The 22033-nt window shown below is 36.6% G+C and overlaps 3 protein-coding genes across 4 annotated transcripts; 1 reads left to right on the forward strand and 2 right to left on the reverse strand.

Moving 5' to 3' along the window:
- Positions 1-1654: 1654 nt before the first annotated feature.
- LOC121652468 (calcium-binding mitochondrial carrier protein SCaMC-1-like) lies at positions 1655-12605 on the forward strand. The gene is made up of 10 exons (XM_042005220.1): positions 1655-2198; positions 3714-3840; positions 3951-4038; positions 5481-5592; positions 7681-7839; positions 8265-8417; positions 8542-8649; positions 9794-9961; positions 10139-10289; positions 11568-12605. Exons 1-10 carry the CDS (start codon positions 2019-2021, stop codon positions 11747-11749), a joined length of 1428 nt encoding a protein of 475 aa, XP_041861154.1. The 5' UTR covers positions 1655-2018; the 3' UTR covers positions 11750-12605.
- Positions 12606-12619: 14 nt separating this feature from the next.
- On the reverse strand, positions 12620-15466 carry LOC121652474 (transmembrane protein 69-like). Of its 2 annotated transcripts, none has more exons than XM_042005226.1 (3): positions 14397-15466; positions 13880-13924; positions 12620-13756 (listed from the first exon to the last, which is right to left on the reverse strand). In XM_042005226.1, the coding sequence occupies exons 1-3, from the start codon at positions 14397-14399 to the stop codon at positions 12974-12976; spliced, it is 831 nt and encodes a 276-aa protein (XP_041861160.1). In that variant the 5' UTR covers positions 14400-15466; the 3' UTR covers positions 12620-12973. The 2 variants fall into 2 exon arrangements, with proteins under 2 accessions (XP_041861160.1, XP_041861162.1); XM_042005228.1 differs by having other exon boundaries at positions 14428-15464.
- Positions 15467-15924: 458 nt separating this feature from the next.
- On the reverse strand, positions 15925-21022 carry tm4sf4 (transmembrane 4 L six family member 4). Its single transcript, XM_042005232.1, has 5 exons — positions 20532-21022; positions 19686-19775; positions 17727-17866; positions 17115-17298; positions 15925-16897 (listed from the first exon to the last, which is right to left on the reverse strand). The coding sequence occupies exons 1-5, from the start codon at positions 20700-20702 to the stop codon at positions 16880-16882; spliced, it is 603 nt and encodes a 200-aa protein (XP_041861166.1). The 5' UTR covers positions 20703-21022; the 3' UTR covers positions 15925-16879.
- Between the last annotated feature and the right edge of the window lie 1011 nt (positions 21023-22033).

Genomic DNA, 22033 nt, shown 5'->3' on the forward strand with positions numbered 1-22033 from the left:
ATGTGCCATTCTTTTTCTAGTCAGTGCCCTTGCCTGGCTCCATAAAAATGTTCTAGACTTGCATCTCATTGAAGATAACAGAATTTTACCTCCTTGATTCAGTGGATTTTTAATAATAAATATACGAGGCTTGATTAAAACAAATAAGACCCATGTAATTGTCCTTATCACTCAATGCTAATCTGAAGAAATCTGGAGAGAAAACAGGTTTTATCTAAATACATGTCAGGAAAACGGATGTAACAGTAAAATCTATTCTAACCAACCAATCAATTTTCAGCAGAGGAAGTTTGACCACCTTTGACAAGATGTTGTTTTTGTTTTATTTATTAAAGAAAATAAGATTATAGATTATTATAGATCAATTTAGACACGTTTAAACATTTATATGAACTGTTCTTTTTATCAATATATAAGTTTTCAGATTGACAAAAAAATATTACAAAGGCATAATTAACTATTTAGTAACACCATTTTATGTTATATTGCTTATATTGCTTATATTGCCGTTTAAGTACTGTCAGGGATTTCTTCTTTACGTTTTCAGGCAAAGAGTGTCATGTCAGTCATTTTTAGAATTCGTTTAAAATATTTATTGTTAGGCATTTCCGCTTTAATGGTGAAGTAATTGCTGCTCAAAAAGTCCCGCAGTGATCGCAACTCGAAAGTAGGATGAGCTTTAAAAGCCCGCCTTCTCTCTAGATCGCCCCCTGGCGGTCTGTTAGGAAACAGTACCACCATCAGACCACCGATATGTGCTGCTAAATGTCTCCACCTTGTGGTTTAATTTAGCTACTGCATTATAATATTGTTTTACTGTGAAATCTGTCTGAAACTTTTTTTTATCCCAAATCTGCAATAATTTACTGGGAAAAAAGCTCTGATTATCCGAATAATATTCCCCAAGCTAAATGTCTCCACCTTGTGGTTTAATTTAGCTACTGCCTTATAATATTGTTTTACTATGCTATCTGTCTGAAACTTTTTTAGCCCAAATCTACAATAATTTACTGGGGAAAAAAAGCTCTGATTATCCGAATAATATTCCCCAAGCGAAAAACTTCTCTGTTTTTATGAGAAATATAAGATCTTCGAAAGATAATTTGAATATTGAGATTATTATTATTATCATTATTATTATTATTAAGTTTCTTGATCATTTGGTACACGAAAGGCTTTTTAACGTTTGATTTGTAATACACAACCTACTTTTTTTAATCATGGGATGTTCTCAAGGTTTTTTTATTTTTTTGTTTATTCGTTTATTTATTTATTTACAGTTTATGCAGTTATTTAGACACATTTATCTCTACACGGTTGCAGTTCTGGGGATAAATTTCGATGGAGGCGGATCGGATTCCTTTGAATATGACTCACTGATCTAAAAACAGATTACTCATATTTACTTCCTACTATGGGGCAGAATGCACATATATTATGCACAAAGACCAATTAAACAGGTATGTGTGTTCATGTGGTGGTGTTCCACCATCTAAACCACAACGATCCATGGAGTTTCAACAAGCACGAACACTTAATTAGGCTAAGCAGGACAAAGGGGGTTACTTGTGGTAAGGGGGTAAAATGGCTATTTTCCGCACCGCCAGGAAATACTGGCCATGATGCACAGCGGTGTGTGTTGTAGTGGAAGGGTGTGTCGCTGTGTGTATGCCAGCAGTAAAAGAAGGAGGTCTTCTCAGGCGGACTGAGCAGTTTCTCCACCCTTTTGCATGAGGCTGCCAGCCTACCTCAAGCAAGCACGGTTTTTGTAACTTCTTTGGCTTTCTGTAAATCTGTATACCGTCTGGATTTTACCCTCCACCAACTCATGAAGATTTTCTGGGAATCTCGCTGCAATTACACGGAACTCTCGAACTAAAAATCAAGAATCCTCCCCCAAAATAAAACAGAAGCGCCAACCTCTGGAGTCGGTTTGTTTCCACAGCTCTGTAATTGCCCAATTTGTGTATCTGTGTGGAGCTCTGCAGGCCTCCTCCGTTTCTGTTTTTACTTTAATAATGTATCCAGCCATGAGGAAGCTGTTTTTTACGGACTGTCACTGCGCAGAAGATGTGTCGAAAACGTACGAGGAGCTGTTCGTCAAGCTGGACACCAACAAAGATGGAAAAGTGGATGTTTCCGAGCTGAAGGCAGGCCTGGCTGCTATGGGTATCAAAACCGAGAAAGAGGCAGCTCAGGTAAAGCAACATATACTACAAACAGAACACAAATGGCTTTTATAACAAACCCCAAAAGTAAAAAGACTCTTAGTATCTCTTGAGCGATGAAAAGGCAGCAGTTCCACAGCACAAACCCTCAAATAGTGTTTAATTATAGACCCCTGAGATGAGATCAAGTCTTTTAATAGTGTGGCTAAGCCAAGACAGATGTTGGTGATAGCACTAACTTCAATATTCAGGAAGATTATTCTTAACTTTGGTTAGAATATGAAATGCGGAGATTCTCAGGTATCTGGAAACTCTAAAATATTTGGTTTGAGCTCTCTCCAGTGTCATAAAACCCTGTTTACATCTTTATTTTTGCATCATTTCTAATAGCTTCAGTTATAGTTTTTGATATGTTTTTATTTTGCAAGCATACAAGTACATTATAAGATGCAACAAGAAAACATTTGAAATAAAACTAATAGAAACAATAAATATGGAAAACTGACAATTATAAAAGCAAGTTGCAAATACAATAGGCAGTAATAAAAGCAAGAAGACAGGCATCTGCTCTAGTTCCCATGTTGATAAACGACGAGCTACAAGTCAGAACTGGGGTGGCTGATGAAATTGGTCATGACCCTGGGCCCCACCAGCCCCTGTACTCTCAAACACTGAGGACACCATAGTGACCATAGATCACCATCTTGTGATGTAACATCTTCTGAAAGGGTTGAGATTAGTCATATTTAGTCTAAAACTTCTCCCCTCAGTGTGCAGTTAGAAGCAGCTTCATGTCTTCCAGACTGCCCTTAAGCTGTAACTACAACGTGTTTAGGCTGGTCAAGGTGTGGAGGGGAAATAAAAAGGTATTCAAAAGTTTCTGAAACAGTCTCAAAGTCAAAGCTGCTGGAGAGCTTTATTGTGGGCTCTGACTCACAGTGGAAGAGTTCACCTTTGCTGATCAAATAAGGTCGGTTCCTCATGCTCATTAGTGAGGCTGGTGGCTTTAATGGTCGCAGTCAGGAGATAAAGTGGGACGTTGCTGATCTGCGTGACCAAGTGCTGTAAAACAAGAATGATATAACATCTAATAAATGTGCTCAGTTGCTGCTTTTGAGTCTCAGAATGCAACTCTTTAGACTCTAATTAATCTATATTAATTGAGCCTTGCAGTTTAATTGAATTTCTGAAATTGGTTTCAGACAGTTCCTCCACAAATGAATCATCTATAATCATGTGACTCTTCACAAAAGAATAAAAAGTAGAAAAAAAGGGCTTAAAATCAAAGGAAAGTTAATAAAGTCTGCATGGAAATGACAGTATAATTAGGTCAAATGTAAGGATGTGCACAGAAATGAGTTCAGATACATGTAATAAGCATGACTTCATTATCCTGCCACCAACTGGTGCAGTGAAGACACTGCTGCTTGAGGTGAGGACATGGCGGAGCTTAAACCTCTCCCATCACAGTGAGGATGCAGCAAACACATTAGACCATGCAGCATAAAAAAAAACTGGATTAATATTCTGTTGTTGTTTTTAAAGAAAATTGTTTCCTCTGGGGACGACGACCACGATGATGGACTGGACTTCAGTGAGTTCTCTAATTACTTGAAGGAACACGAGAAGAAGTTGCTGCTAACCTTCAAGAGCTTGGACAAAAACAATGATGGTACAGAGCAGCATAGTGATTTCACATTTACTCAAGAAATGCATGGAAATTGTATTATCTATTTTATTATAAGTATTCAAGTGATGAGCCTTTTGTTTTTGTTTTAACAGGTCAAATCGACATCATGGAGATAAAGCAGTCATTTTCTGATCTGGGACTGAACATCAGCAAAGAGGATGCAGAGAAAATCCTTCAAAGGTATTTCAGTCATGTACTGCAGCCACAGCGTTAAAAATATCTTCATTCAGTTGCACTACTCATCAGGGTGCAGCCAGTAGCTGCTTGTGACCCTTGTACAGCCAGCAGAGTTCATAAACCAGTCAAACGGCACATCCGCCAGTACAGACCCAGTGGCACGTGCTCCATACATACCCACCTTGATGACTGCTGTTTTTTCTTATTCATTTATTTTTCTAATTTGTTTTTGCATGTGACATATCTTGTCAATCATTAATGACAAAATAGATCTTCTGACAGGTTATGGTTGGATTAAAGTGATACCTCCTCCCACCTGCAAACACTGTTCTGTTTAAATAAAACTCCTCCCTTGTTTATGTGTCAGCCTTCGAAAAATTACCGGACCCAGTTTTTTTCTTTTGTTACAAAATGAACAAGAACTTGAACCAAAAGTAAAAGTAAGCAGTTCTATGTACCACAAGTTCTAGGTGGAGACCAGTGTGCGTAAGTGATAACTGGCGGAAGGAGGGGCGGGATGTGATAAAAAGCTGAGGTCTCTGGGACAGCAGACACACATGAACGTGCAGGATTCATTTTGGTTGGGGATTTTTTTCATAGGTTGGATTATATCGTGGTAATCTCACAATGTTAATGATGTGTTTACCACTACATTCATGCCATTTTGATAACCACACACTAACTTGCTTTTTATTCATGTTTATTTTGGTATTATTTATCTTTATTTATTAATTGTTATTTAATTATTTAATTTTATTTTATTCTATTCTTTTTCTTGTTACTTTCCCCCACCATTTTTATAATTATAAATAAATTCAGATGTTAACGGTTCAAGAATAAAAAGTTTTCAATGCTGTTTGTAAATAAAAAAAAAAAATTAACTAGAACTGTATCAGTGATTAAAAACATAGAATTCTGCTTGATTTAGTATACATTTAAAAGGATATACAGAAGTTTTATGGTAAACAAGCTCATTTTTGACTGTGGGCATTGTAGAATAATCCAAACAACTACTTCTGCTTCCTGCTTCTGTCTTTCCACATGAAAAAAGACATAAAGATATCCACTTTAAAGGCTCAGGATAATATCATCGGCTCTTTTTGGAATCTAAAGCGTCTTGCTGTCAGAGAGACACACAGAAAACAAGCTGACCGCTCCAAACATGTACAGATCAATAAAACCTTTTTGATCTGATTATTGGTATTTAATAATGAAATGTTCCCATTACAAGAATCATTATTCTTCACATAATAATAGAAAGTCACAAAAAGGTGAAATGGACAAAATATTTAGAAGGAATTGCATACTTTGAAAATTACTTTAAATATTTAAAGAGAATATTGTGTGCATGCATAAAGAAAGGAACTAAGGACGAACTAATTAATCTTTCAGGATACTTCAATAGAAATTCATGATTGAACTAAAAATGTCTTTTTTTGCTACAGTATCGACGTGGATGGCACCATGTCTTTGGACTGGAATGAATGGAGGGAACATTTCTTGTTTAACCCAGCCACCAACCTGCAGGAGATTATCCGCTACTGGAAGCACAGCACGGTAAGACGAGGACACGCGCTCATGTCTATGTGTGTGTGTCTAAACTCTGAGACTTTTGTGATAGATTACTTTAAAATCGTGTCTTCTACCAATATTCAGCCAAAATAACTTGACTCTGAATATTTAAGATCATTCTAGCTACAAACAAAGCTGCAGAGATGCACAGAAAAGTAAATGCATTGAGGATGCTTAGACACATAAACATAAATGACCACCTAAAAGCTTAGTTTTAGTAACAATGAAAGGGATTTGAAGGTAAAGGAGTTCAAGGTCCATCCTGTCTCGTCATTGCAAGGAGAAACTCATGAATGACGGCTGTCAGCTGATGCTGGATTTGGTTGAGAGCTTTGGCAGCGGATCAGCTACTTTACATCAACAGATTAGATTCATTCATTTCCTGAAGAGACGAGAGAAAGAGAAGAATAAAAGGTGGGAGAGAGGAGGAGACTGAGGTGTTTTTCATTACTGAATCGGTTCAACTCTTCTGTTAAAGGAGGAACAAAAGGGTTGACGTTGCAAAAAAAAGTGACTTTTTCACCGTGCTTCAGCAAATATCACAACAGAATGTAATTTATTGCATCCAGATGTAGAAATTTGAGAATTTGTATATTCCTCTGGCTTTATATCTCAAGTCCCTCTTCTTTGTTATATAGCTGTATATTTGCATTCTTGAAAAGGAAAAAAAAAAGCCTCTTGTAATGAATAGCTAATCTCTGACATGCGTTGTCTCTGTTCTCAGACTCAGCCTCAGGAGATAAATTAACTCCTGGTTCCTAAACTCAGCTTAGATGAGCTAATTTCAGCCTGACCTGCGTGCAGATTAGCTCATCAATGGGATTTGGATGGGATGAGGTGAAAGGAAGTGAGTCTTGACCAGTTCAGGGAAAGAACGGGGAGCTGAGATGAGTCATCAGTGAGGTTGAAGCAGTTGTTGGTACTTTCTATGGCAGCTTCCCATTTCTGCCAGTATACAAGCTGTGGGTTGTTGGCTACGTTAGATAAAGCGTTTAGTTTTGAAGACCAACGGTGTCTCTTTATTAGAATCGTGTGAAGGATCCTGGTCTGAAGTGGAGTTTAGGATTGCAGCCGGCGGGGACTGTATTGCGCGGTAGTTTGATTCAAGGCGTGCGATGGCCATGGCTCTGCTGCAGCCTCAGCAGCAGCAGCAACCGGTGAACTGGTTTTTCATCGATTTTGAAGATGATGGGGGAATCTATGAGGTGGAGGTGGATATGGTAGGTTCTTATACAAGAACTGATGAATAGATTGGCAAACAAAATAAAATGATATAGTTAGCCTCATACCACAATGATTTAAGTAATATTTTAAGGTTTTAAAGGCAATGATACACGTGAATCAGCAATGTTAGGAGAGTAGAGTTCTGCAGATAGTACAGTTTGGCTAAAATCATTCTTTAAGGCTAACGATAAATGTTACATCTGAGAGGATGCCATCAGTTAGCATATATCATGCTAAATATTATTAATATGTTATTAAGCATGGATCATTATTTAAAAAGAGGATTTGAATACATGTATGATCTGTGTATGATCTGTAGACTAAACAGTTTAAATCAAATTGTGTCACGAATTGTGACATTTATAAGGAAAAAGGCATCATTTGGGATTTTAAAACTACATCAGTGGTTCCGTGCAGTGATGTAATTGATCTTACGGTGTGTAGCTGTAGTTATGTAAGGTTTTGGATAAGAAGATGCTGTGTGTCCTGTCCTGCTCAGCATTAAGTTCAAAGTGAAGCTGTGTTTCTGATTTAAGCTGTTTAATAAAGTCAATTAAAGTCTTTACCAGTTATACGTGATGGAAGAAAAAGGGGAAATAAAAGAGCTTAATATAATTTAAAGATTTGTTAGGTGGCATTTGTAGAGCAACCCCTTCATATCTGGCTTAGTGTATTAGTCATTGGATTAGTATATATCAGCTTATAAAGGTTGCATTTTATTCTAATTATTGATTTGAAGAATGTGTTTGGTTTTAGGTACTCTTCTGATATTTAAAAACTCAATATTCACACAGTTTATATTTAATAAATGTCTTTCACTGTGCCCCAATTGCACCGTATTGCTTCTAGGTTCTGGATATTGGTGACAGCCTCACCATTCCCGATGAGTTCACTGAGGAGGAGAAGACAACTGGTGTGTGGTGGAAGCAGCTGACCGCAGGCGCCATGGCGGGCGCCGTGTCTCGCACAGGAACTGCCCCACTGGACCGGATGAAGGTCTTCATGCAGGTGGGTCAACATTTATTTTTCTGTTTATCTTCACTTTTAGATGTCTGTTATAATGCTTCTGCTTGTTTTTCTTGAATGAGAACTGTAATCATGTGTTAACTGGTTCTAGGATTAATATGAGAGTGATGGTGTTTGTGTTGTCATATTCTTTTAAATGAGTTTTGGATTCAGTGTACTGTATTTACCTGCCACCTCAATGTGGCATATTCCTTTATGTCACATAATCATATATTGATATACATATGATCCAAGACTAAATACTGAAGTGGCACAAGTGGGAAAACTGGAATTAATGATTGGATTTCTGTGTCCACATGGTCTTGAAAAACTTAGATTTGTCACATCATTTCAGCCTGATAATGTTTCCAAGTAACTTAAATTCCTTGGAAGAGCTTTACTGAACACTGGAACTCTTTTTTTTCCAGGTGCACGCTTCTAAGAGCAACAAAATCAGCCTAGTAGGTGGTTTTAAGCAAATGTTAAAAGAGGGAGGAGTGACATCTCTGTGGAGAGGAAATGGTATTAACGTCCTGAAGATTGCCCCTGAAACAGCCATTAAATTCATGGCTTATGAACAGGTAAATACTTTTTATTCTTGTGAATAGATTCCACTTTACAGCTCAGGTTCTGTCTTTTTTGTCACTGTTTTGTGATTCTAAATGCTTACCAAGCTGTCGTATACTTGTGTCTCTGTGTTATCAGTATAAGAAGCTGCTGTCCAGTGAACCAGGTAAGGTCCAGACCCACGAGAGGTTCATGGCTGGATCACTGGCTGGAGCCACAGCACAAACTGCCATCTACCCCATGGAGGTAAGTGGGCATGCTGCCTTAATAGTGTAGAGACATGAAGGTGTCTGCAGATGGAAGTAATACTCAGAAACATCATATTGTATATTAGTAATCTATGTATTAAGAATCCATCCAATACAATTCCTGCTGGTAATTTGGCCTGTGTTGTAAAGATGTCTGAGCAGGAATGCTCAGACCTCTCTTCTGTACTTTCTACAACAGTGCCATCCCATCCTGGCTGGGAGACTTATTCTTTCTAGCATGGTGTGGGTGTGTTGTGAGTTCTCTCAGATATATTCCAAAAATACCTCACCTGCAAAGCATCATGAAGGCATTCAAGACAGATACCTGAATGGCCTTCATTGACTCCTTCTGATGCATAGTAGCTGCAGTACTGCTCTAAGCTGAATGACATGCAGTAGTTCCTCATCCTGTTCTGAAGGTGAGCAGCAGCAGCAGCCTTCAAAAAAGGATCATTTCCACTGCTCACATCCTTCATCTTATTCTTTCAGTCACCATCTACAGCTAAAGATCAGAGATAGGAAAGTTGATTAACCCGATTGATTTCAGTGGTGTGCACATAAGTTTATAAAGCATTAAAAGCTTATATGGTTGGTTTTTGTGGCACCTCTTCAAGTTTACTGTTGGTAAAATCATCAAGATGAATTATAAAGAAGACAAAAACCCCTGTGGAAATTGCATAAAGGGCTGCAGGAACTACAAACTGCAACAGGACAGTTTGGATTTATACAAGTAATTATTTAAACATCAAAGAAATGTTTATATTAAGTTTGTAGTGAGGTTTATGTTTAAAGAAAAGTCAAAAGTCACTGAAATGCCTGTGTTAAAGACCTAAATGTCAAATGTGTTTTTATTAGTAAAATGTATCTTAATTTCTCTCAGTGCAGAGCAATTACAGGAGTTTATTCAGAACAAAGCACATATATTATGTGCTGCTTAGGGAGGCTGTAAATCTTTATTCAAATCTAAAAAGATCATTTGCCTCATTTAATGGAGAGACAAAGTAAAAAATTAGATTTGTTTTTGATGAACTGAGTGAAACTGGTACCTCTTTTTGTTAAGCCTTGACTGCTGGCTAACACGTAGTGTTAGACGAAGTGCTAGCTGGTGTAGAAAGTTTTTCTCATCATTTTTGTCTCTGCAGGTGATGAAAACACGACTAACTCTGAGAAAAACTGGACAGTACTCAGGAATGTTTGACTGTGCCAAGAAAATCCTGAAGAAAGAGGGAGTAAAAGCATTTTACAAGGGCTACATTCCCAATATTCTGGGCATTATCCCGTATGCTGGGATTGATCTGGCAGTGTATGAGGTATGTGGTGATGAATCATGCTCATTTGGACTCATCTAAATAGTTTGACAGACAGTTGACTTTTATGTTTAACACCATTTTCCTCTTTAAATATTACAAGCACATTGATTTTCTTTCTTTTTTTGTCAAATATGATGCTACTACAGTAACACAATTCCTGTACACTTGTCTAATCAGAGTTTGAAGAACTTCTGGTTGTCCAAATATGCCAAAGATACAGCAAACCCTGGTGTTCTAGTGCTACTGGGCTGCGGTACCATCTCCAGCACCTGTGGCCAGCTGGCCAGTTACCCCCTGGCTCTGATCCGCACCCGAATGCAGGCACAAGGTAACAGGAACAAAACCCCTTTACTCACAATGCATTTAAATGCAAATCCCAGCATTTTTGGGGTTACTCATATGAAAATATTAACTTCATTAGGTAATAAAAGTTAACCAAACATGCATAAATTTATGCATTTCAAAAATGCTAAACAGTCATCTGAGATGTGGTTATGGGTCAAGATATACAATAAAATCAGACAAAAATGTGTATATATTTAATTTGAAAAATTTAGCTGGCATTGTAGTAGACACACAAATACACAAGATGTAACAAAACAACAGCTGAGACTCACTGTGTAAATGAAACATGCACATTGATAATATAAGCCTTCCACTTGACTGTTAGCACACACAGCTAATTATGTGCTTGTAAAAGCTCATGGGATTAATTTCTTTGTTTTTGTATATTTAAATTAAATTGACCATTAGCATACACGTAGAGACTGTTTTTGGTGTACTTGAGTTCCAAAGTGGAAAGCTTTTGCATTCACTGCTTGTTCCACTTGATGGATCTTTTAGCATGAAGACAACCATATGAAAATGTCTTTTTATAACACAAGTCCTTCTTATGTAGACATATTCTTTATGGGGATATTTTTGCTTATCCATTGATGTTTTGCAAGTATTGTAAGTTGAGTTAATGCAAGTTTTAGTAACTTTTTGTGCATTTTATTAACTTATTATACTGTATGTTTCTCACACTATCTGAAGGGTAATCACCTTAAAGTAATGAGATTAAAATGTACATCTGTGTCTGTTATACAGTGTAGTATGAAGGAAAATAAAGAGAGATGTACTATAAACTAAAGCAAAGATTAAGTTAACATTTGCTGAAATCAAAGACACAAATAATTATTACCTCTGTTTGTTTCTCCTGTTTACTGGCTGGAAAACTTAACTGATTCCTTAAGGTTCTTTTGTTCCTTGGCTTTTTTTTCTCTAAGACAAAATCAAACATTTTTATTGACATAAAAGTAAATTTAAAATTTTTCTAGTATAGTCCATCAGTGACACATTAGCTGCCTCTGAACTGGAGCCTGCAGATTTTGAATAAAATCTAAGTTTGTGCAGAGTCTTTAAAGTTGTTGAATGGAAAGCTGTGTGATATGCAGCCTTTTAGGGGGGCACTGTATCTCTCAAGTCAGACCTGAGGAGCATACCTGGATTTCTTTCTACTGAAGTTACTGATAATAGTAAAAATGGACAGTAAATATTATGTCCTAACCCATAAATGCATAAGCTTTATTTGAATAACACTGACATCTAATCTCTTTCTTCTCAGCTTCTGTTGAGGGCTCTGAGCAGCAGCCAATGAATCACATGGTGAAGAAGATTCTGGAAAAGGAGGGCTTCTTTGGACTTTACCGTGGCATCCTGCCCAATTTCATGAAGGTCATACCGGCGGTCAGCATCAGCTACGTGGTGTATGAGTACATGCGGTCCGGCCTGGGTATCCAGAAGTAGGCAACAGAGTCATCTCCATGAAGATGTGGTTTTAAATCAAATACACTTCCCTTCTTTCACTGAGCATTTTAGAAAGTTGTTTACCTGAAGGTCATCAAGTCTGGAGTCCCATAGCTGCAGTCGCTGTACAGGTTTTAAAGTGACAGCAGGATCTGACTAAACAACTAAATCTTAATTTAAAAAAAAGTGTTTAGAAAATCCTCGAGCACCATCACAGGGTTGCCAGAAACAATCTCTATGGGGTTTCAAGATGCATGATTTCATCCAGGCTGTGCTTACAAGTTAAAGTGCACACTTTGGGTCGACTAACTTTAAATTCCTAAGACACTTAAAGGACCGTTTTTATTTTGTGTATTGGTTGTTAGTCACAATACCATTGTATCAATCATTTAAGAGAACTGTGTCATATGTTCCAGATATTGGTCCAAAAAGCACCTTATTGCACAAATTTTGATCCTAATAGAAAGTCCAAGTCATCAGCTTCTGTTTTTCTTAAAAAACATAATAATCAGACCAAAAATATCGAAGTCATAGTTTTACAGCTTTATGCAAACATTCTGAAAATTATGCAAGTCGTCACCTAAGAGCAGGGAAATGTCCCACAGAAATCTGAGGAAACTTAAAAGTGCAATATGGTATTTACGCGTTAGTTGAAACAGATTGTGTTGGTATTAGATTTCACTCGGGTGTTTCATAAAGGTTGTTTTTGTGGGACTTTAATGTGACAGTTAAAAGAAGAATGTGCCTTATGTGTTTTCTCAGCTATCTGGACATCTGCACCGTCCCTTTGCTCTTGCCTTCCTTTTCAATAATTGGTTGATAGATTGATGTTTACAGTAATAAAACACATTTGAAAGCATAATATGTCAATTGATTTTATTTTCCATGTCGATTTTTAACTAATTTATTTGATGTTTCTTTTAAATGACACGCAAATACTAATGTTCAGTCTACAACAATATATTCTAAACTGAGTCTACTCTATGACCCCTTATGCCAGATGATAGTTTGCATTTGACCCCTGAGGCTCTAAGAACAGATTACTCCAGTTTAGATGTTGTGTAATAACCTTTTTCCCCAGTGAGATCATTCTCAACTTTAGCTGTCTGATTCCAATCATGTAAGAAGACACTATAATAGTGGAACAGCTAATTGGTACAGCAAAGACAAATCACTGCATTACAGTTCAGCACATATTTAGTAATTTACAGGTGGAAACTATAGTCAATCTCCGAAAATGTACTTCTCTGGATATAAACTGCTTATTATAAGAGTACCAAACAGAGAAAAAAATGCCACAATGGTCAGGACAGCACGCAGGGCTTTGAACCAGTTTGGGTAAGTTGGAAGCAGAGACAAATCATAATGCAATGAGATTCCAAGTCCCACTATGACCATGGTAGCTGCGGCAACAATACTGTCGCTCATCAGCATGCTCGCCCATGCTATCAGGGATGGAACAATGCTGTTGGCCAGGTTTATCCAGTCTGGTTTGGCTGGGCTGCTTTCAGGAAGTGCAAATCCCCACCGAGCCCCACCCAGAAAAGAAATAATGGAGGCGCCGTAGGCTAACTGTGCATAAGCCAGCTGTGGATAGTAAGTCTCTGTCACAGCCATGAACAGAGTGGGGGAGACAAAGGGGATTAGCCCTGCGAACCCCAAGTAAAGGGCTGGTTTGGGACTCTTCCACAAGTGCTTCATATCATAGCGCAGCAAGTCTAGTTCTCTGGGAGGTGGTTTAGGTTGTGCTCGCTTTTTCAGCCTCACAGCAGAAGAGTGGAAATATTGGTTCCTCGCCACAAAGATGGCATGAGGAGTTTGGGTCCTTTGGAAAAGTTCAGTCTTTCTGCAACCAGAGACTGCAGGAGGCTGGGCTTGTTCAGTGTATCTTTCTGTGAATTGCAGCCAGGCTGAAGTGGTGCAGCTGGTAGAAACTGATCCACCCACAGAAGCCCTGGTCAGGGCTGATGTCCAGCATCTTTGTAGAGAACCTGCCCAATGCAACGCCTAAAAAAATGACAATAAAAAATGTAGTCAAATTTCAAATTCTACATTAAAATATTGTTATTTGTTATTAATATTTCTACAATATGAGCAAATTCAGAAGCTGTAAAATTACAGGCACATTACCGTCTTGGTTGCAAAGGTGCTTTTGCCTAGTACAAAAGAGAGCATCTGAGAAAAGAAGAAAAAAAATGGAGCAAGTAAACCAGAGCAAAGACACAGAAAACCACGATGATAGATAGATAGATAGATAGATAGATAGATAGATAGATAGATAGATAGATAGATAGATAGATAGACTAAAATTCAAAAAGAGCTGCAACAAATGATCATTTCAGTTTTTTTCAAAGCTCTTTCAAAAATGATTATCTTTTTAATCAATGTTTGACATCGGCAATTAAAACAGAAAACAACCACAACACATTACAAGATAAATAAACCGACAATATAAATGAATGCATAAAAGAAAACAAACAAAAAAAAAACATACGCATAAAAGTACACTAGGCCTAAACGATATTGAACATATGGAGAAGTATCAATTAATTTTGAATGGCTGAAAACAAACTGTAGACACACGATCATTGTATCTAAACAGATTCACCATAAACAACTAATGTTAGGCTGCTAGAGCTCGACTTACCATGTTTCTGAGATTCTAACAACATAATTACCTTTGCTTTAGCTCCAAAACGTCATACTTTACTCATCTCCAGGGTCATTCTGTTGCCATTAACCTACTGTGCAGCGGTATCACAATGTTGGTACGCGGTTTATTTCTTCCGTGTTTCTTGGCCGTGACAATTACTTCCGCAACCAAAATTATCCAGTTTATGAAAAACTAAACATGACATAAACGTAGAAATGGTACTTAACTTGTGAATGTGCCTCAGTTCTGTCTTTTTCTGAGCCTAAAGAAGCCAAAGAAGAGCTTAGAAGAACCCATGCAGTATTTCGTAACTTCCGTGAAACTATATGCACTGATTTTAGACATATTCAAACAGCAAATTGACGATGGGCTAACATCGTCTTGGTTCGGAGCCAGAAGTTATCACATTTGAACAAGAAGAAACTAAAGAGTGATAAGCATGGTTGTCGGCTCAACTGACCAGCCACTCATCAGGAGTGATACCTTAATGACATGAGTGCAACGCTTTTTCAATGAGAGTTTATAGTCGGAGCTTTTTGGAGCCAGTACATCACGTCCGTCATTGGTATTGTACTTTAAACTATCTCTACACCAGTTTTCTGGGATCAGATCAAATACAATGTTAAAATAAACAAACGCCATTTTCTTTTGAATGGCTTAACCGGAAGTTTTGCCTATTTGAAATGACTTTAACTTTACACCTTGTTTATTGCAGTTACACTCTTCGACCACTAGATGGCAATAAGAGACACCTTGCTGTCGAAATTGACACGACTACTATAAAACATATCCAGAGCATGTTTTGTATCATCTCAAACATCCAAAACTAAAACAAGCAAAAATACAGGGATATTACACAGGTATTTCACATCAAACAACTATACATTTTTATACCAAAGACGGATGTAAAAGTTTGAATTTATAGGTCAATGTGCAGCTGTGACTTAGCTTAAAACTCAGGTCTTGTGTCAAGAACAAGCTTTGGCTCAAATATAATCCTCAGTTTGCATTCTCCCAATAGCATGACTGCGCGTATAATATTGTAAATAAAGGAAGACAATATATATATATATGTATATATATATATATATATATGTATATATATATATATATATATATATATATATATATATATATATATATATATATATACACAAATAGATTACAATACCCACTGCTATACCAAACTGACTGTACCGTCTCTGCTGCCTTTCATGTTCATATTAGTAATGTTAAAAGGATATACTTTGACACAGTTTAGCTGCTTTTGCTTGAAAAAGATTTATCTGCCAGGACAAAAAAAGGTTACTTTTAAAATAATGTTCTTTGTGATATTTTGTTTAATTTAATTAACTCAAACCTGTTAATTTAAATAATCGAATCAATTAATTTAAACCTCTTTCTTAGCTTTTGTATTGACAACACAGTGATGGTAAATGCTCTTCCTTTGAGTGAAGCTTCATGTTCTCCACGTGGTTTTACTCCAGCATCCTAACACAATCCAAAAACCTGCACTTATTGCTGTTTTTTATGTGTTGACCCTGAGACGCACTGGCAACCAATGCAAGGTGTCCACTGCCTCTGCTTGGCTTCAGCTGGAATTGGAACTGTACCTGGATAAAGTGGGTGTGAAAAACAAATGATTGCATATTTTTGAGAATTATATAGTTTAATGAAAATATCTCATGCCATCTATTTATTTGGTATAGTTTAAATTGCAAATGTTTTAACAGCCCTTTTGTGACCAGTTTCCACTTTCACAGTGCCAATTGCCGTTAAAAATAATGCCACCATGCAACAGGCAATGTTTGCAGATAAAACATTTACACATTTTAATCACCACAATATTTTCTTTGTGATTGTGTTTTTCCATGGTAAATGCATGCAAGAGAACACAGGACACGGGAAAAAAATAAATTAGCAAACAAATAACGAGTGAACTGTATTTTTGTAACACGTTGATTTAAAAAAAAAAAACACCTGTCTTTCACTGACACCACAAAATTAGAAAATGAAGTATGATTGGTGGTGTGCACACACATGAGTCTATCTTACATTAGGTTCACACTTACAGCTCAGCAGGAGGCTGGACTAAACAAAAATCTATCATCAATAGTTCTATTCAAATAAAGAAAAGCAAATACACCAACAAAACAAAAACAAAAAACAAGCAGCAGAACTATATAAATACATATAGATGTGTAAAATTAATAATCACAGTGGTTAGTATTGAAGATTTGTTGTAAATTTGCATTAAAATTTAATTATAAGAAAACAAAGACGTTCATCAGTGTTTGCTGGAAAGTTGATTGGGAAAAGCTCTGTCATTTCTTCAGTGTTTTCAGATAATTCATACACTGTAATCAATGAGCTAATTTCCAGAAATACATTAATGCAACAGAAAGATCAATGTATGAAGTTCATCCTTTAGAAACAAAATAAATACAGGAGACAGCTGCTTTCATCCCAGGAGGTGCTCACACAGCTCCATCACCCTGAAAGACAAACATTATTAACATTTGAGTTTCATTCTCAAAGTTAAAGGCATTCTGTCTACTAACATCCTGCAGGTAACATCAGGCTACAGGCAATGGGTTAATATCATGTTAGAAATGGAAGTTGACTTCAGGTCTTTCGCCACATTATACCCAATTTATAGCTTAAATTAACACATTAGAAGTGAAAAGAGCTCTTATCAGACTGGATACTGACCCCACAGCAGCCACAGCAGTCTCCACAAAGAGCTCCCAACAGACCATTCACCACCTGCACAGCACACAGCGCAATCTGGATTAAACCCATCACCAGCAGCACACAGAACAGAGACAGATGCCAGGATACCACATTTACTGGTTCTTTGCACATAGTCCTGAGGGACTGGTTAGACAGGTAGTCTCTGGTGGGAGAAGAAAAAGACAGATTTTTTGTTTTTAAATGTAAATGCATAGTAACTCAATCAAAAACTAGTCTGTCATTACATGCTACAGCGTCATTTAATTTAGATTTTAAAAGAGAAAAACAGCTAAAGCAGCATTAACATTAGTTCCTTATTTGTTTAAATAGTTAAAAGACTGGTTGAGAAAATTTGCATTCATCTTCATTGTTTAGGTGGCGTTTGAACATATTGTTAAAAAATTTTTGAAAAGCCTGTCTGAGAGGAGAGATTAAGTAAACTATAAACCACAATTTACTGAGCCTCTTTAGCTGAAATAAACTACAGTTCCATATTAGTGTCCAGTCTCTCTCTCTCTCTTTCTCTCTTTCTCTCACATACACACACAAACATTTCTGGGTTTTAATACTTCAGAATTTTGTGCATCTCACCCATTTGAGAAAGGATACCCCCATGTTTGGTTTTCTCCAAACATGCACAGCGGCCCTTGGTTGATGGACACAGAAGAAACTATAACTGAGTAACCGGCGCCCAAAACACCAACGGCTGCAAACAGAATAGAGCTCAGCATCTATGGTGAGACAGTGGAAAAGGAGACAGTCAGTCATATATGGGAATCAATGCATTCAGCAATATCACTTTAAAGTTCCTTAAACAAGGGCAACAGTGAAACTACTTTCTACAGACTTAACCCGACCAACCCAGCAAATGTAAATGTGTGTGTTATCTAAAAGAACTGTGTTTGCTAATTCTCCCCTAAACCTACGCATTCCTGATCGATCAGAAACAGCGTATCTCTTACAGCTCAACACCACACAATACCACCTCTGTGTTAGAAAGTCATGAGAAACCCCCACCAGTGTAACAGTGATCAAACACTCATTTATATGTTCGTGTGTGATCACATTTATGGGAGTGTAAATCATGTGTGTACACAGTGCCATTGTGTTTGTTTTCCATTACATCGTCAGGGTGATTTGGCTGTCCAGTCAACAGGTGACATGCAGTAAAACATCAGCTGAGGTGGTCTGAACAGAGAGGCTGCAGGTTTTAATGCTGGAGTTTCACACTTTTACTTATTGAAATATTTTCCATTTGATCAAAATGACTTATCATTTTGGAGTTTTAAACTTTTTGCATATCAGTACAGTGGTGTGGTGTACTACAAACAAGTTACTGATTCTGGAAAAAAAATTAACTAAAACAGGAAAAAGCTGTGCTGCAAATAATAGTTTTCAATATAATTTGAAACTCAGATTAAAAAAATTGGAATATTCACATTTTGTACTTGAGTTCCACACCAGTTAATTGAAATGACTTGAAAAAATTATTTATTAACGTTTAAAATATATTGTAAATCCATTACCAATGAGAAAGTCCACTGATGGGTAAATGGTTTGGTTTCTGGTTTCTACACACACACACACACCCTTTCATTGTATCCTTCAGCAAGAAACAAAACGACTAGAACTTGAGCTGGAAGATGTTTGCTGCCATGATTTGATTTCTAGAATCCAGTTAAAAAGGGCACCGGTTGTCATACGACAACATAAAGGTGTGTATCATCAGCATAGCTAATAAAGTTCAAGCTGTGTCTCCTGATGTCATCACTCAGAAGTAATGTTAAAAAGCACAGGGCCCACAATTGAGCCCTGTGGGACACCTAGTTCAGTTTTCTAGCTTTGAGAGGAACAGTCATCCTCTCATATATATATATATATATATATATATATATATATATATATATATATAGCTTTTCTTCAGAAGGGGCCTAATTGCAGCTCTCTTGAGAGCTGCTGGAAAGACTCACGTATGAAGAGAGCAATTTATGATGTGCAGAAGTTCCTCAATAAAGGAACCACTGACTGATTTAAAAAGGGAAGTGGGGGATATGATCTAAAATGCATGTATTTAGTTTTAAAATGGTTTTATTTACCATCTCAGCACCAAACAGGACAAAGTTTCCTCTGTTAAAAGTATACATTGTGGAGGGGGAAAATGTGAGTTTTGATAAGAGACAAGGTTTGATCTAATGTTGTCAATATTACCTTTGAAGTGGGCAGAAAAGTTCTCACAGATCTTCAATGGAGCTAGTGGACTTAATGGGGGTGGGGTTTTATTAGCTGGTCAACAGTTAAAAAGAAGAACCTTGCATTATTGCAGTTGTTGGAGATAAATCTTGAAAAATAAGTCTTTCTTGCTTCGTGTACTGCTTTATTGTAGTTGGAGAGGTGATCTTTGTATATTTGGTGGTGACTATGAGTTTCTAATTTCAAACATGTTTATGTTGTGTCTTTTTTTCCTCTATTAGAAAAAATTCAACCACAAAAAGCCACTACTATAAATAATTATTTTATTATAGTGAAAAAAGAAAAAATAAAACATCTCACCGCAAATCTCTGCCCACAACTTTCATTGCCACAGCATCCACAGCAGTCATTGTTCTTCAGACCCATGAAGACCAGAATTGGGAAGATCATCTGCCACAAAAACCACCCCATGTTCACACATGCACAAACACACAGACAAAAAATGGATTATATATTATTGGCTCCTTTACTGGGTGAAAGAGGAAACTGAACTGTCTGATGTCCCACCATGCAACTAAAACATACAACAGATTTTACTTGAATTGTCTACTTTTTCAGTTAATACACTTTCATGATTACTTAAAAAAAAAAAAAAAAAAAAAAACTGCAGAAACATAAAAAAGCTGGACTTTGGCTTAGACCAGGTTCAAATATACTTGAAGGACATTACTTTTGTCATCCTGAACAAGCTTTAAAGATAAATTAATAACATTTTCATCCATCTTTTACAGTTTTTTCATAAATAAACCAATGCTGTTCTCAAGCAATCAGTTTCAAAATGCCAAACCTCTCAAATTACAACCTCTCAATATATAAAATATTTTATATAAGATATAAGACACGTTATTATGTTACAACTAAATGGAAAGTGCATATATTTAGACTTTAGATATTTTTAACGATACACGAAACTGACAGATCACCCTTATTTTGACCTCTCACAAGTTTTTCACTTTTTACAGAACAATCGATTAATGCAAAGAATAATAAATAAATAAATAAATAAAAAAATAAATACTGATCAGAAAGAAATTTTAAGATGACTTAAAATAAATTTTAGCTACAGTAACAACAACAACAACAATAATAATAATAATAATAATAAAAAGATCCTTTTTGTTACAATAGAACATTACAGTAACTCACCAGCGCTCCTGATCCCAGAATACCTCCAAAGTACCACACCTGCTTTGAGATGTGATCGTTTTCAACAGCCTTTCCACCCGGGAAAAATAGCAGGATGTTGCAAAGCACGCAGACAATCGTCAGGGGGATCAGGGTGATGCCCAGACATTTGGCAAAGCTGCCAGAACACATTCTGACACTGATACCTTACTGAGGCCTCTGGCAGCAACAGACGTATCTAGTGAACTTCAAAATGGTCCACCAAAACAAATGAATTATCTAAGTATTACTGTAAAGATAAGACTTAAATTGAGTCCAGTTTTTGTCCTTCTCAAAAAGAAAAAATGTAAAATGTGGAGGATCACCTGTTAAAACTATGTTAACCTTAAACCTCCGCTTTATCTCTAATTGTAGATCTGCAACAATTCGACTGTTTCTTTGTAGACTTTAAGCTTTGCGATTACTTCACAAATCTCTTAATTTAATGAATTATACCGTCTGCTTTCTCCGTCCTGTATCTGAGGGTGGATGATGCTATATAATGGCTTTATATATCCCCCATCCCTTCCTCCTCACTGTGTGATCTCGTTGCTTCAGTTTTACATCAACCAGGTGTAATGTGGGTGTGCCTCTCTCACACACGTACACACTCAGTGCAAACACATGCACATGCTTGAAGCTGCATGCAAAACACACATAGCCATTAATGTAAGAATACATACCTGTGTGTGCACTCAGACACACCAGAGAAGACACAGTGATCACAGTGGTTAATGTTCTACTATATGTGTATATAGAGACAGAAGAGGAAGTGACAGACAATTGATCGATACAGAAGAGCCTTCATGACTGATCTGCACACACAAAAAGTTTAGTGTATCTCAATAAAAACTCTTTATTAGTCAAGAATTTAAAATGTAAATGCTGACACATATGATTTTTGATCATATTGAAAGATTAAAAAGATTGGACCACAATCCTGCCAGGAAACCAATTTACAATGGATGTAACTAGTAGGTTTGTCAAGCTGCAATAAAATCAGCACATTTCCACAACTCGATTATAATAATGATTTAGATTAGATCTAAGTCTCTGTTTTTTCTAATATATATATATATATATATATATATATATATATATATATATATTAAATGGAGTCTCACAAATAAAAGTTAAATTCCTTTAAGAGACAATGTATTTAGTTATTACTAATTAAGAAACATAGTTATGGACAAATTCTAATAAAAAAAAAGGCTCCAGTTTTGCAATAAAACCTTTTTTTACTTTTAATGCTTGCAGACTGTTTAACATAATTTCATGATATGGTAAGAAATATGCATTGTGTTATTAGGCCCAACAGAGTTGCCTTGCAAGCTGTTAGGCTGTTGAAATTGTAAAGCTGCATTTAAACATTGAATATACATTTTTGTTTGCATTGCTTTACTGATACTTTTGATTGTTGAAATGACCAATAATGTTACCACAAATTAAACGTGAATGTTAGTTGTGCAACTAATGTTAAT

This window comes from Melanotaenia boesemani, chromosome 14, assembly GCF_017639745.1.
Source record: "Melanotaenia boesemani isolate fMelBoe1 chromosome 14, fMelBoe1.pri, whole genome shotgun sequence".
Taxonomy (NCBI): Eukaryota; Metazoa; Chordata; class Actinopteri; order Atheriniformes; family Melanotaeniidae; genus Melanotaenia; species Melanotaenia boesemani.